A 13,104-nucleotide genomic window follows, 5' to 3' on the forward strand; every position below is an offset into this window, starting at 1 on the left:
TTGCCCAAAGAAGTTTATCCTCATCTTCATGACTACCAGTTAAAGAAAACTTGGAAACTTGAAGGTAGAAGCCATATAGAGGACTTGATATTAAGCAAGGAATCCTGGCTGACACAACAAAGTGAAAACGACAATAGATCCAACTGGAATTGGTCGTATTCAACAGAAAAAGCATGAATTTCACTTCTCCGTATGGTAAAAGCCATAATAAGAAGGAAAACCGTCTTAAAATTATATTGGAACTGTTAATAAGCCTGATGAAAAAGGTTCATAGGGAGCTCATTAAGCATCCCAACATGTTACACAAGTCAAAACCGCTTAAGAAGGTAAAGGAACGAAAAACATAGTGTTGACGTTCCATAGTTTGGATCAGTTCCAAAATAGGTAAGACAGCACAGAGTTGCGATGACTTACACAAAACAAGGTATACGAAAGCATAATCTCTATCCTTTGATGAAGAAAAGAACAAATTTCTTATCATCAAGAAAAAGATGAGAAAAACCTCTATGTATCTAGCAGTGATTAAGGTAATAACTATGCTCTCAATTACCCAGTAAAAAATGAGTTTCCATAGAACCTTTATACAGTTCTGATGGAATTATCCTTGCACAAGTAACAAGGATTGAAACTCTAACAGAAAAACGTTCTTCTGTAGAGATAACTAAAAGTTATTAATGGCCAGACATGAAGTGGCACATGTTTGGATCAGTAAAAATATGTCTCAGTGAGATATGATATTTGACCTGTGAAGAAGTTTCCTGAAAATAATTGTACAGGAGACTTAAAAGGTCGTAGAACCATAATCCCATGGTTCATTAAGTATATTTCACGAAATTATGGCAAAAACTCAGTTATTGCAAAAACTCACCAAGAAGGCAAGATATTCCAGTTTATGTCAATGGACGAATGTATAACAATCGCACACCCTGCTGGATCGATTTCTGTGAACTGCATTGTTGACGTTGTTCAGCATACCGGTATACACTGCGATATACGATCGCATAACGCTAATAACTAGCGTTTGATGATAAACAACATTCTTTGATATACTATGTACACCATGCAACTCGTCTGCAACTTCACTGCCGCGCATGCGCAATTACATTATTGAACCCAACGGAAAAATAATTCGAAAGAAAGAACTGCAGAACAAAAGGTCCAACAGGGCGTTGAGACGAACTGGTATGAGAAAGTCGATAGAGAAAATTAGTTGTTCTTGCAAAGAACGAATAAGTTCCTGATTTCCAGTTACAAGGAGTGATAATATGATCACCTCCGTGTCTGTAAGTAAACCACGACCGATGTGTGATAGTTGAAACCATCACAAAGGAATCGTGAAAATGTGTTGTAAATGAAAAACAGCTAAAAAGAATTTTCGCTTTTCAAGATGTAGATGTGCAGGTGATATTCGTTAGGATACCACATAATTGAGAAAATCAAGATACGTTGTTCTATGTGATCGTCCATAACCTTATCTGCTCACATCTGTATAAGATGTAAGGAAGGTTGTGGTAGAATAAACTATTCTTGCCAAGATAATCTTCTAGTCTAGACACCACTGAATAGTGGTAAATAATGACAAAAAGATGGAAATCTCTGTCATTAAATAATCCCGAGATTAATACAATTATCTTAAAAATAAAGCTGAAACGGACGTAAGAAAAGACGTCTCAGCAGAAGGACCGGTGACCGGACCGGTAAATACCGACCGGTGACCGGAACCATTTGTCAAGGATGGTGGGCAAAGAAACCACGGCAAGCCGAACTTTCCCACTCCAAAACCACTTGAAAATTGGTAGAATAGGACAGTGTTTAACACTTATAAGTTTATGACCTATCTACAGAATATAGCCTCTTCTTGAACCAATAACAGGCGCCTTTAAAATCCTGGATAATACAGGTCGCGAAGTCATCGATTTGCGAAGTACGGAAATATGATTGATAGTGGTACCTCCGGAATCGGAGGTGTGATGGCAGAAAAAGGTGAAAAACCCTAGGGGTAACCTTAAGCGGGTCCACGCTTGCCGGTAGAATGCACGGAAGTCTTAAATTCTGACTTGATTAATCCATTTACTTCAAGACTTCTAACCTGGACGAATTCCGAAAGGAATACGACCAGTTATAGGAAGACGGCCTGTTATGGCCAGAAGTGTAATAGAAGAATAACTTTAAGATGAGGTCCCTCCAAATCCTAGGATCTAAGATCTGAGTTCAATAGGTCCTAAGCCATCTTCAAGACTGTAGCCGCTATGCGGTCAATCTGATAGACAATCCTATGTATCAGAACTCTTGTTGATTCCAGTAGCTTGAAAATATGCACTGCCGTAGGAGCAATAGAAAAGCAGAAGTCGATACAAATGTCGTCTTGCTAATCCTGCTAGCGTCATTAATGTGTCCCAACTGTTCCGTGACACTGACTGCAAAGTATGTAGCCGACAGGTAAAGGCGGTTAAAACAATTCATCCTTCGGGTCTCGAACATAAATTAATAGAGGTCAAATAGTAATGTTCGACCTCAATGCTAGTCTCCGAGCCCACTTCAGCCGATCTATCTGCAAGACCAGTAGTCTGCATGTAGCCGGTACAAATAAAAGTACAAATAACAGATATAGCATGATTTGGTAACCGTCGCCAGTAGAACATCAGTATTGAAAAACACAAAAAGTCATGTAGATTGTTGAATCCATAAAATATAGTATTCAATACAATCATAGCCAGGGGTATACAACTATGTAATGTAGACGATACCCGTGATACTAAAAATTGACCGATGAAAACACAGTGGAATACCGGTAATTGGTAAGTGGTGACCGAACCGGACCGGTCAATGACCGGTAACTGTAGCCCGGTGAACGGACCAGTCATAATATGACCGGTGACGTTACCAGTTAAAGACCGAAAAATGGTGGAATCCATATGGTCTGTTATCAATGTCAAGCACTGCTCGGAAAAGAAGATCATGCCAAAAAAATCCAATCCGATGGCGATGAGACATCACTTATTCTGACCGGTGATCAGTGATCGGTGATATGACCGATGAATGGTGACCGATGTCCGGTGATCGGGACCGGTATAATATAACTGCGTCAGAATGGAAATATCTGGTGCAGAAGAATGACCATCCACGAAGTCATCTGATAATGTTAACCGGAAAACAACGGTAGATTATCAGTATTAATAGGCATAAGTGTCCTTGTAGTCGTAGTGGAGAAAAGAACAGCTTATCCCGAAGCCTGAATGTTAAACGAACTAGTGTTCGTATACAACTACGGCTCGGTGACTGCAACATGTGTGGATGCCATAAGAAGAACCATCACACGTGGAATGGAGACATGATATTCCTAAAGGAATAAAATGGAGAACGTCGATATGACCAGTAGGTTCATTAACGCCTACGTGAGAAGTGGCGACATCCATATAACTTCGATGCCGAAATATTGTTCGGCTACGCTGGAAATATTGTCTTCTACAATATTGTCTCCGTGAGCATTGACATGATCGCTTACGAGCGTATCAACGCCGAGAACTGCTCAATGAAGGAGAGGTATGTTCGATAAATATCCAGTGGTGCTCAATGCAGTCCGCTGATGTCTACGTGAAGGTTGACGACGTCCTCGTTTCCTGCGATGTCGAGATCTGGATCGGCCGAGATGTGGATCGGCTGCGATGAGACCGAGATCTTCTAGAATAACGTCTCCGTGAGTGACGACGTGATCGCTTACGAGAGCCGCGACGATGAGAACTGCTCAACGAAGAAGAGCGTGTCCGATGTCTAATCCTTGATGAAGACGATGTATTCAACGAAGAATAGGAGAATAATTCAATGAAGAAGACCGAGTTCTTCTTCTTGACCGGTGACTGGTGTTATCGGTGGCAGGCCTAACTGATGACTGTTGACCGGTGACCGGAGCGGTGATCAATGACCGGACCGGTGACCGGACCGGACCGTTGACATGACCGGACCGGTGACATGACCGGTGACCGGACCGGACCGGTGACATGACCGGTGACCGGACCGGTGACATGACCGGACCGGTGACCGGACCGGACCGGTGATCAATGACCGGACCGGTGACCGGACCGGACCGGTGACCGGACCGGTTACATGACCGGTGACCGGACCGGTGACATGACCGGTGACCGGACCGGTGACATGACCGGTGACCGGACCGGACCGGTGACCGGACCGGACCGGTGATCAATGACCGGACCGGTGACCGGACCGGACCGGTGACCGGACCGGACCGGTGACCGGACCGGACCGGTAACATGACCGGTGACCGGACCGGACCGGTGACATGACCGGTGACCGGACCGGACCGGTGACATGACCGGTGACCGGACCGGTGATCAATGACCGGACCGGACCGGTGACCGGACCGGCCGGTCAGACGTCGATCAATGGTCCGTGATCAACGTCCCCGGTGACGTACCGGTCATATCATGACCAGTGTTGTCACCGGATAATGACCGTATGGCGGATGCCAAATGGTCCGGCATTGGTCGATGTCCTTGACCAATGCCATCGGGCAAAGACCGGCTGACGGGTGTCGCCATATGGTCTGATGTTGACCGACTGTCTAAGAGACTTAGCATAGTACGGTCGCGATCGTGCCCGATACCCGGTGACTGATACTGCAACTATCATCCATGATCTGCGAAGTCACCGGGTATTTATCCACTCTTGTTTCTGCGACCATCATGTAGTCGAATATATGAAAAACAAGAGCAAAGCATATTCAACCATAAACTGGTCACAGACCAGATTATCATACGGCACATAAAATCATTATTTGACCATAATGAAAATTATAATAATACTGCCGTAGATCATAAATTAAACAAAAGTTTAATTCAAAACAGATGAAAAATAAAATGACGATCAATTAGATTGTCATACGGAACGTTAAAATCATTATTGCACACAATGGCAAATGATAAACAATCTGTCAATAGAAGAACACGCTTTGCACGATCTCGTAACACATTAGAAGAACATGCTTTGCACGTTCTAGCAATGTATTAGAAGAGCACGTTTTGCACGTGGTCGTTCGCGCCTGAAAACACCCAGCATGGTAGAAATAAACCATTGTTCGATAAAAACAAGCATGGCTTACCTTTTACAAATGAAACAAAATCCATTAAATCCACACAAATTAATCCGAATGAGAAATAAAAAGATAAATAACACAATTTATCTATTCAAAACCCCAATCAACCAAGTGAAAAACAATATTTTAATTCAGAGCCGTAAAAGACACGTATACACCTGGTTGATCCGGAAAGAATATTGAGGGTTGGTTACCGATTTTTGGCTAGGTTGCATTGCACTATGTTTAACCTGTTCTGTATTACGGTATTGAGGTGGCGGATTCCCAGTTAAAATTCCGGATGAGTTATTTCCCCTTGGAAAGTATAAGCATACGATAACAGGTCAGTATTTATGACATTAAAATGATTCTGAAATCCTCACTTTATACTAAAACAATGACAAAACGTATGAGAGACACTAAGGTTAATTAAATGTATTTTTGCAGTTTCTCTAATAAATCAGTCCTAAAAAATTACATATACATTACCAATAGTATTGCAAATTAGGCACACAGAATGTCATTTGTATCTTATTTGAAATAATATTAAGCCTTTTTTTCTGTATTATCAGTCAAAAGTATTCCTCATACAAAACTAAATTGCAACATTTCCAGCAAGTTCATGCCCCTGGTGGTAGTGGGTATGGTGTCCTCGTAGAGACCTGGAGGTCACAGGTTTGATTCCATCTGTGTGAGCGTTCTTTAGTTGTTAAATAAGCCTTAAGCTTTAGATGCAATCAAGCTTAAATACATGTGTATTAATAGTTGTAAATACATGTGTATTAATAGTTGTAAACTTAACCTGGTGGTATCTGTCTGTATTAATAGTTGTAAACGTAACCTGGTGGTATCTGTCTGTATTAATAGTTGTAAACTTAACCTGGTGGTATCTGTCTGTATTAATAGTTGTAAACTTAACCTGGTGGTATCTGTCTGTATTAATAGTTGTAAACTTAACCTGGTGGTATCTGTCTGTATTAATAGTTGTAAACTTAACCTGGTGGTATCTGTCTGTATTAATAGTTGTAAACTTAACCTGGTGGTATCTGTCTGTATTAATAGTTGTAAACTTAACCTGGTGGTATCTGTCTGTATTAATAGTTGTAAACTTAACCTGGTGGTATCTGTCGGTATTAATAGTTGTAAACTTAACCTGGTGGTATCTGTCTGTATTAATAGTTGTAAACTTAACCTTGTGGTATCTGTCTGTATTAATAGTTGTAAACTTAACCTGGTGGTATCTGTCTGTATTTATAGTTGTAAACTTAACCTGGTGGTATCTGTCTGTATTAATAGTTTTAAACTTAACCTGGTGTTATCTGTCTGTATTAATAGTTGTTAACTTAACCTGGTGGTACCTGTCTGTATTAACAGTTGTTAACTTAACCTGGTGGTATCTGTCTGTATTAATAGTTGTAAACTTAACCTGGTGGTATCTGTCGTGTCCGATGGTGGCGTTGGCCAGCTCCTGAAGCTCCTGGGAGGGGTCAGCACCAGGGGAGATCACTATGAGTATCGGCTCCTCAGGGAGGGTCTCATGGTCGTACAGCTTGCGGAGGTTCACAGTGGGGGGAGACAACTCATGCATGTCTGGGGAGAAAAAACATGTAGACTTTTGAATGAGACATGTTTACACATACCATATGAGTAATGGGAAAATCGGTTTAATGCAATATGGAGGTAGCGTGGACCAAGACCAGCCTGCGCATTTGCTTGACTCTATATCGAACAGTTTACCTCCTGTCCTGAGAAAATAGCGCAGATGCCTATTGTTGGTCTGAAAATACGCTGACCATGACATTAGACTCATTTTCATATGACCTTAATTACATTCTCATGATGACTTTAAGATATGCTTTGTGTCAATCTTACACTATTCCATAATGTCAGTGTTCATGCTCTTTAAATGAAGATACATGGCAAAGCAAACAATAAAAGCTGTTTATAAAGTTATTTATATTTTGCTGAAACAACTGTGGGAGCACTCTCTCAGCAGCTGCAACCCAAGATCACACCAAAATTGACAATCTTTTGGTAAAAAATTAATAGCTTATAACATTTAAAATTCGGGACAAACTGCAGATCCACACATAACCATCAGACTCGCAAGGACCATAATGTACAAAATACACACGCAAATCAAAGATATCTACTTACTTGAGCAAAACAAATATCATTGTCAGATTGCCACAAATTGAATCCATATTGGATACTCAAAGCAAGAAATGTTATAATAACAAAAAATATTGTCCAATGCTCAATTTGTTATTAAACTATTGATCAGAAAGTGCTTTTCATCATTTCCACATTGCATCCTTAGCCTCACACTTTTTAAGACACTCTCAAGATTGTTTCATAGGAAGAATCAGTACTTGGTGTCTTAAAAAAGACATCAATAAAGATTTCTAAATGGGGATTGAACCCTGGATCAGTATTTATAAAAACAAGAGCTGTGAAACACAATGCCCCCTAATGCGCAGCTTTGAAGCCATATATTTGACCTTTGACCTTGAAGGATGACCTTGACCTTTCACCACTCAAAATGTGCAACTCCATGAGATACACATGCATTCCAAATGTCAAGTTGCTATCTTCAATATTGCAAAAGTTATTGCAAAATGTTAAAGTTTGACCAAACAAACACACAAACAAACAAACAAACCAACAGAAAGGGCAAAAACAATATGTCCCCCACTATAGTGGTGGGAGAAATAACAATTATTTTGTGTTTCAAACACTATGCTTGGTAAACAAGTCAATCAAATAAATAATATTAAAATAATTTTTATTTAGATTGAAACTTATGAGGTTTTCAAATAACATAATGGTACTTGCTTCAGAGAAACTCTTATAAAAAAATGAGAATTTAAAGATTTCTCTTTAGTCTATGATTCTTTATAAAAACCAGAAAACGAACTTATGATTGCAAGGTGGATATTATATCCACTATGCCAACACAACTGCACATTATTGTTGTAAGACTGGATATATTTTGCAATATAAATTTATTTCAAGCTTTCCCACTCACTAAGTGCACGACAAGCAAACTGCCCCATGGCGCTCTGCAGACGGTCAGGTCTCGTTGCCTGCACCAGCAGCACCTGCTGGAACAGCGAGATCTTCTTCTCGATGGCAGAGGGCACTTCCTGTTCGCACTGAGACGAGCGCGTGAAGTTGGACCACATGCTGCCGTCTTCCAGGCTCAGGGTTTGGTACAGACGGCCAAGGTTGGACTGTAGGGTGAAGGATGAATTCAAATAAGATATTTCAAAGGGGATAATAAGAGTCTAGATCTGGAAAAACTGGGCTTAATGCATGTGCATAAATTGTTGTCCCAGATTAGTGTGTGCAGTCCGTGTATATGTTGAAAATATTATTCAATCACTGAACAAGGGCTGTTTGTAAAACATGCATGCCCCCCTATATGGGCTATAAGTTGTAGTAGCAGCCATTGTGTGAATACGTTTTTTGTCACTGTGAACAACGGTGGTGGTGGTGGTGGTGGTGGTGGTGGTGGTGATGGTGGTGGTGGTAGTGGTGGTGGTGGTGGTGGTTATTGATACAATGCATGGTTATTGATACAATGCATTACAAAAATGCAGTTAGCCTTACATTTGGTAAAATTTTAATATATAACAAGGGAGGAAAATGTTGTAACAAAAAGAACATGCATAAACAGTAGTTGTTTCCCTTGTTTGAACCATGCTAAATCCTTAAAATGCCTATTTCCAGTAACTGTGACCTTCACCTGTGATCTTTGACCTAGTGACCTCAAAATCAATAGGAGTCATCTGCAAGTTATGATCAATGTACCTATGAAGTTTCATGATCCTAGGCCCAAGCGTTCTTGAGTTATCGTCCGACAACCACCTGGTGGACGGACCGACCGACAGACAGACAGACCGACATGAGCAAAGCAATATACCCCCTCTTCTTTGAAGGGGGGCATAAAAATGTGAAGGCAGATTTCAAATAAGATATGACATGTTTAGTCTATGGACCTAACCTTTGTTTCATTGACTTATTATGAATCTGTACTGGAAAAGCAAGGCTTGCATGTACAATTGTTGTACGTGTATCTGTGTCTCTGATAGAAACAACTTCAATAGATACAAACTTGCCAAACATAGAAGTTTCTAGAATGAAGAGAATTGTTGCTGTTTTGGGGGTTTTGTTGTTTGGGTGTAGTTGTGTGTGTTAGTTTGCTCTTGTTTATTGTTGTAATTGTTCTTTTGGGGGGTGGGTGGGTGTCTTTAAATTGTAATCCCTAAATCGGGTATAATAACAGATCCCTTACCTTGAGATTGGAGACTGCTTGGGCCCTCTCTGGCTCTATCCAGCTGGGCAGCCCCTTACTGGGGTCTGACTTCACGTCAGCCACGATCATTCCTGTGAACACTGCCCATTCCTGCAATAGGTTACAAACAACTCAAACAAATAGAAGTGCACATGTAGAGTGTCTTGATGTAAGTAGTCATTTACACATGTTATTTCAGACTATTCTAAAGCTTAATACAGCGCGTTATTTCTTTCTTTGATTATATATCCTTTGAAAGAAACAATATGTAAACTACGTACTATGTACAAGTTAAGTCTGAACTGCAGAAAAATTTAAGTTTTTTTTTTGTTAGTTTTTTTGTGAACTTCTTAGTTTATATACAACTAAATGACTATTAGTAAGCTTTAATTTGCTATATATCGGCAACATTAACATCATAATAATTGCCTCCTTTAAAAATTGATAAAATATTTTGATAAAATAATGCATTATAATTAAATTGATAGAAGAGACAAACAAAACAACAGCCAGATAATATAACAAGTGCTTTAAGGCTATACCATTATCCACAATCAGTATGCCTGATGTACTCACATTTTCTTCAAACATGTCCGGCTTCATCCCGTGCACCATGTGCATAGCAAACATGAGCCTATCTGCCTTGAACAGCGAGCGACACACGTACTCGTACACAAGATGCTGCAGGTGTCCAACCAGAAGCTTGATACGATGTTCCGTACCGCCACCATCTTGGCGTGTTTGGAGGGCGCGTTGGAAAAGACGCAGGAACGAGGCCAGACTGAAGCGGTACATATTGTTGATCTTGGACAGATCGCTGATCACAAAGTACAGGGCACTTCCGTTCTCCGCCAGGGGAAGATATATGTTTCGCTCCTGAAATCAAATTAAAATGTTTAGACATCTGCTTTAAACAGTCAGGTAATGAACATTCAAGGCAGTATCTATTCAAAAATTATAATTAATGTGTCAATAAAACGTACAAAAACATAAGCTGTTGTGAAGTAATGATAAGTTTTAAAGGATCGAGTTCAGTCAAGAGGAAAGGAGTCTGCTATGTTGATGTTACAAACAACAAGAGATTGCCAAGCAATATGGTCCCCTACTGGTGAAACTCCACCATTGTCAGATTTAAAAAAAAATATTATTTTATTTATTTCCATAGCAACCATAATTATTGATGTAGGAACAAAATGAAATGACGTGCATAATCTCCATATTGCCTTCTATCCATATTTTAAGTTTCATGAAAAAATATGAAGAACTTTTAAAGTTATCGCAGGATCCAACAAGAGATGTGTTTGTCAGAAACACAATGCCCCCTAATGCACCGCTTTTGTTTTTTGGACCTTTGACCTTGAAGGATGACCTTGACCTTTCACCACTCAAAATGTGTAGCTCCAGAGAAACACATGCATGCCAAATATCAAGTTGCTATGTTCAATATTTAAAAAGTTTTTGCAAAACATTAATGTAAGGTTAAAGTTTTGGGACAGAATGACGGAATGACAGACAGACAGGCAAAAAACAATATACCCCCTCTTCTTCGAAGAAGGGGGAATAAAAAAGTGTGACGGACAGACTGACAGACAGACTGACAGAGCGCAAACCATAAGTCCCCTCCGGTTTCACCGGTAGGGGACAATAAATGACCAAAGCATCCAACTATTACAAAGACAGCCACATATAAGTCATGTTAAGCCAGCAAGCGATTCTGCTCTAGTGATAGTGTATGATTAATGGTAGGGTAATGAAGTGTATGGTTAATGGTAAGGTAATGAAGTGTATGATAAGGTAATGAAGTATGTGGTTACTGGTAGGGTAATGAAGTTTATGGTTAATGGTAAGGTAATGAAGTGTATTGTTGATGGAAGGGTAATGAAGTGTGTGGTTAATTGTAAGGTTATGAAGTGCATGGTTAATGGTAATGTAATGAAGTATGTGGTTACTGGTAGATTAATGAAGTTTATGGTTAATGGTAAGGTAATGAAGTGTATTGTTGATGGAAGGGTAATAAAGTGTATGGTTAATTGTAAGATTATGAAGTTTATGGTTAATGGTAGGGTAATGAAGTGTATGGTAAGGTAATGAAGTGTATGGTTAATTGTAAGACAATAAAGTTTATGGTTAATGGTAAGGTAATGAAGTGTATGGTTAATGGTAGTGTAATGAAGTGTATGGTTAATGGTAATGTAAAGAAGTGTATGGTTAATGGTAAGGTAATGGTGTGTATATATAATAGTAGGGTAATGAAGTGTATGGTTAATGGTAAGGTAATGAAGTGTATGGTCAATGGTAATTCAATGAAGTATGTGGTTAATGGTAAGTTAATGAAGTTTGTGGTTAATGGTAAGTTAATAAAGTGTATTGTAAATGGTAAAGTATAGAAGTTTGTGGTAAATGGAAGGGTAATGAAGTTTATGGTTAATGGTAAAGTAATGAAGTTTATGGTTAATGGTAAGGTAATGACGTTTATGGTTAATGGTAAGGTAATGAAGTTTATGGTAAATGGTATGGTATGAAGTTAATGGTTATTGGTAGGGTAATGAAGTGTATGGTCAATGTTAAGGTAATGCAGTTTATGGTCAATGGTAAGGTAATGAAGTGTAAGTTTAATGAAAATATTATGAAATCGAGGTTTAATGATAAGAAAATGAAATGTTAATTACATGATAAGATAATAAAGGGTAGGCTAAAAGATAAAATAATGAAGTGTAGGTTTAAAGATAAGATAATAGAGTTTAGGTTTAAAGATTAGATAATGAAGTGAAGGTTTAATGATGAGATAATGTAGTGTAGGTTTTATGATAATATAATGAAGTGTAAGTTTAAAGATAAGATAATGAAGTGTATGTTTCATGATAAGATAATAAAGTGTAGGTTTAAAGATAAGATTATGAATTGTAAGTTTAAAGATTAGATAATGAAGTGTAGGTTTTATGATAATATAATGAAGTGTTTGTTCAAAGATAAGATAATGAAGAGTAGGTTTAATGATAAGATAAGGAAGTGTAGGTTTAATAACCAGATAATGAAATGTAAGTTTTATGATAAGATAATGAACTGTAGCTTTAATGATAAGATAATGAACTGTAGATTTTATGATAAGATAATTAAATAAAAATCAATACTAAGTGACTCAAAATACAGTGAAACCCCTCTAAACAGGACACTCACAGGATCATGTGAAAAGTTCGGTTAAGAGGGGATTACAGTTTAAAGTGGAAAAAGGGTAAATAATGTACCACATACCTGGTCAAGTGAAGCTTGTAGCCGTACAGACTCTGCCAGTGAGTCTGCGATGGTGATGCTGCTGGCCTTGGTCTTATTGAGGGAGTGAAGTAGCTCCTTGTTCTCCAGAATATTTCCCTTGGCATTGGCCAGCTCCTGAAAACAGTGGTGGGTAGGGTCCATCAGCAGGGAAAATAAATGTAACACACATTTGTATGTTTATCCAAAACATTGATACTATCCAACAAATCGAAATAGACCTTTCCAGAAATAACAATTATGTGTGAATATTTGCACTAGGATTATCACATTTTTTACAGATAAACTTTCTAACAGATACAAAACCACTACATTGTAACTCAGATATAACGCTCTCCGTTATAACGCTGAATCCAATATAACACGGGTGGGTCTTGGACCCCGTTTTTTCTCCAACCTTCTATTTTTTATTCAAATCCATGTTATGCAACTTCATGTATTTTCAGAC

General features: G+C 38.9%; 1 protein-coding gene across 1 annotated transcript in view; it reads right to left on the reverse strand.

The window, feature by feature from the left end:
* The window catches only part of LOC127877136 (cytoplasmic dynein 2 heavy chain 1-like), a 127,184-nt gene that overhangs the window by 17,956 nt on the left and 96,124 nt on the right, over window positions 1-13,104 (reverse strand). Inside the window, 5 exon segments of the mRNA XM_052422781.1 lie at window positions 6,516-6,679; window positions 8,118-8,322; window positions 9,387-9,497; window positions 9,963-10,262; window positions 12,639-12,773. Of these exon segments, the coding sequence (XP_052278741.1) occupies window positions 6,516-6,679; window positions 8,118-8,322; window positions 9,387-9,497; window positions 9,963-10,262; window positions 12,639-12,773 (915 nt within the window).

The sequence above is a fragment of the Dreissena polymorpha genome, chromosome 4, assembly GCF_020536995.1.
Source record: "Dreissena polymorpha isolate Duluth1 chromosome 4, UMN_Dpol_1.0, whole genome shotgun sequence".
Lineage (NCBI taxonomy): Eukaryota > Metazoa > Mollusca > Bivalvia > Myida > Dreissenidae > Dreissena > Dreissena polymorpha.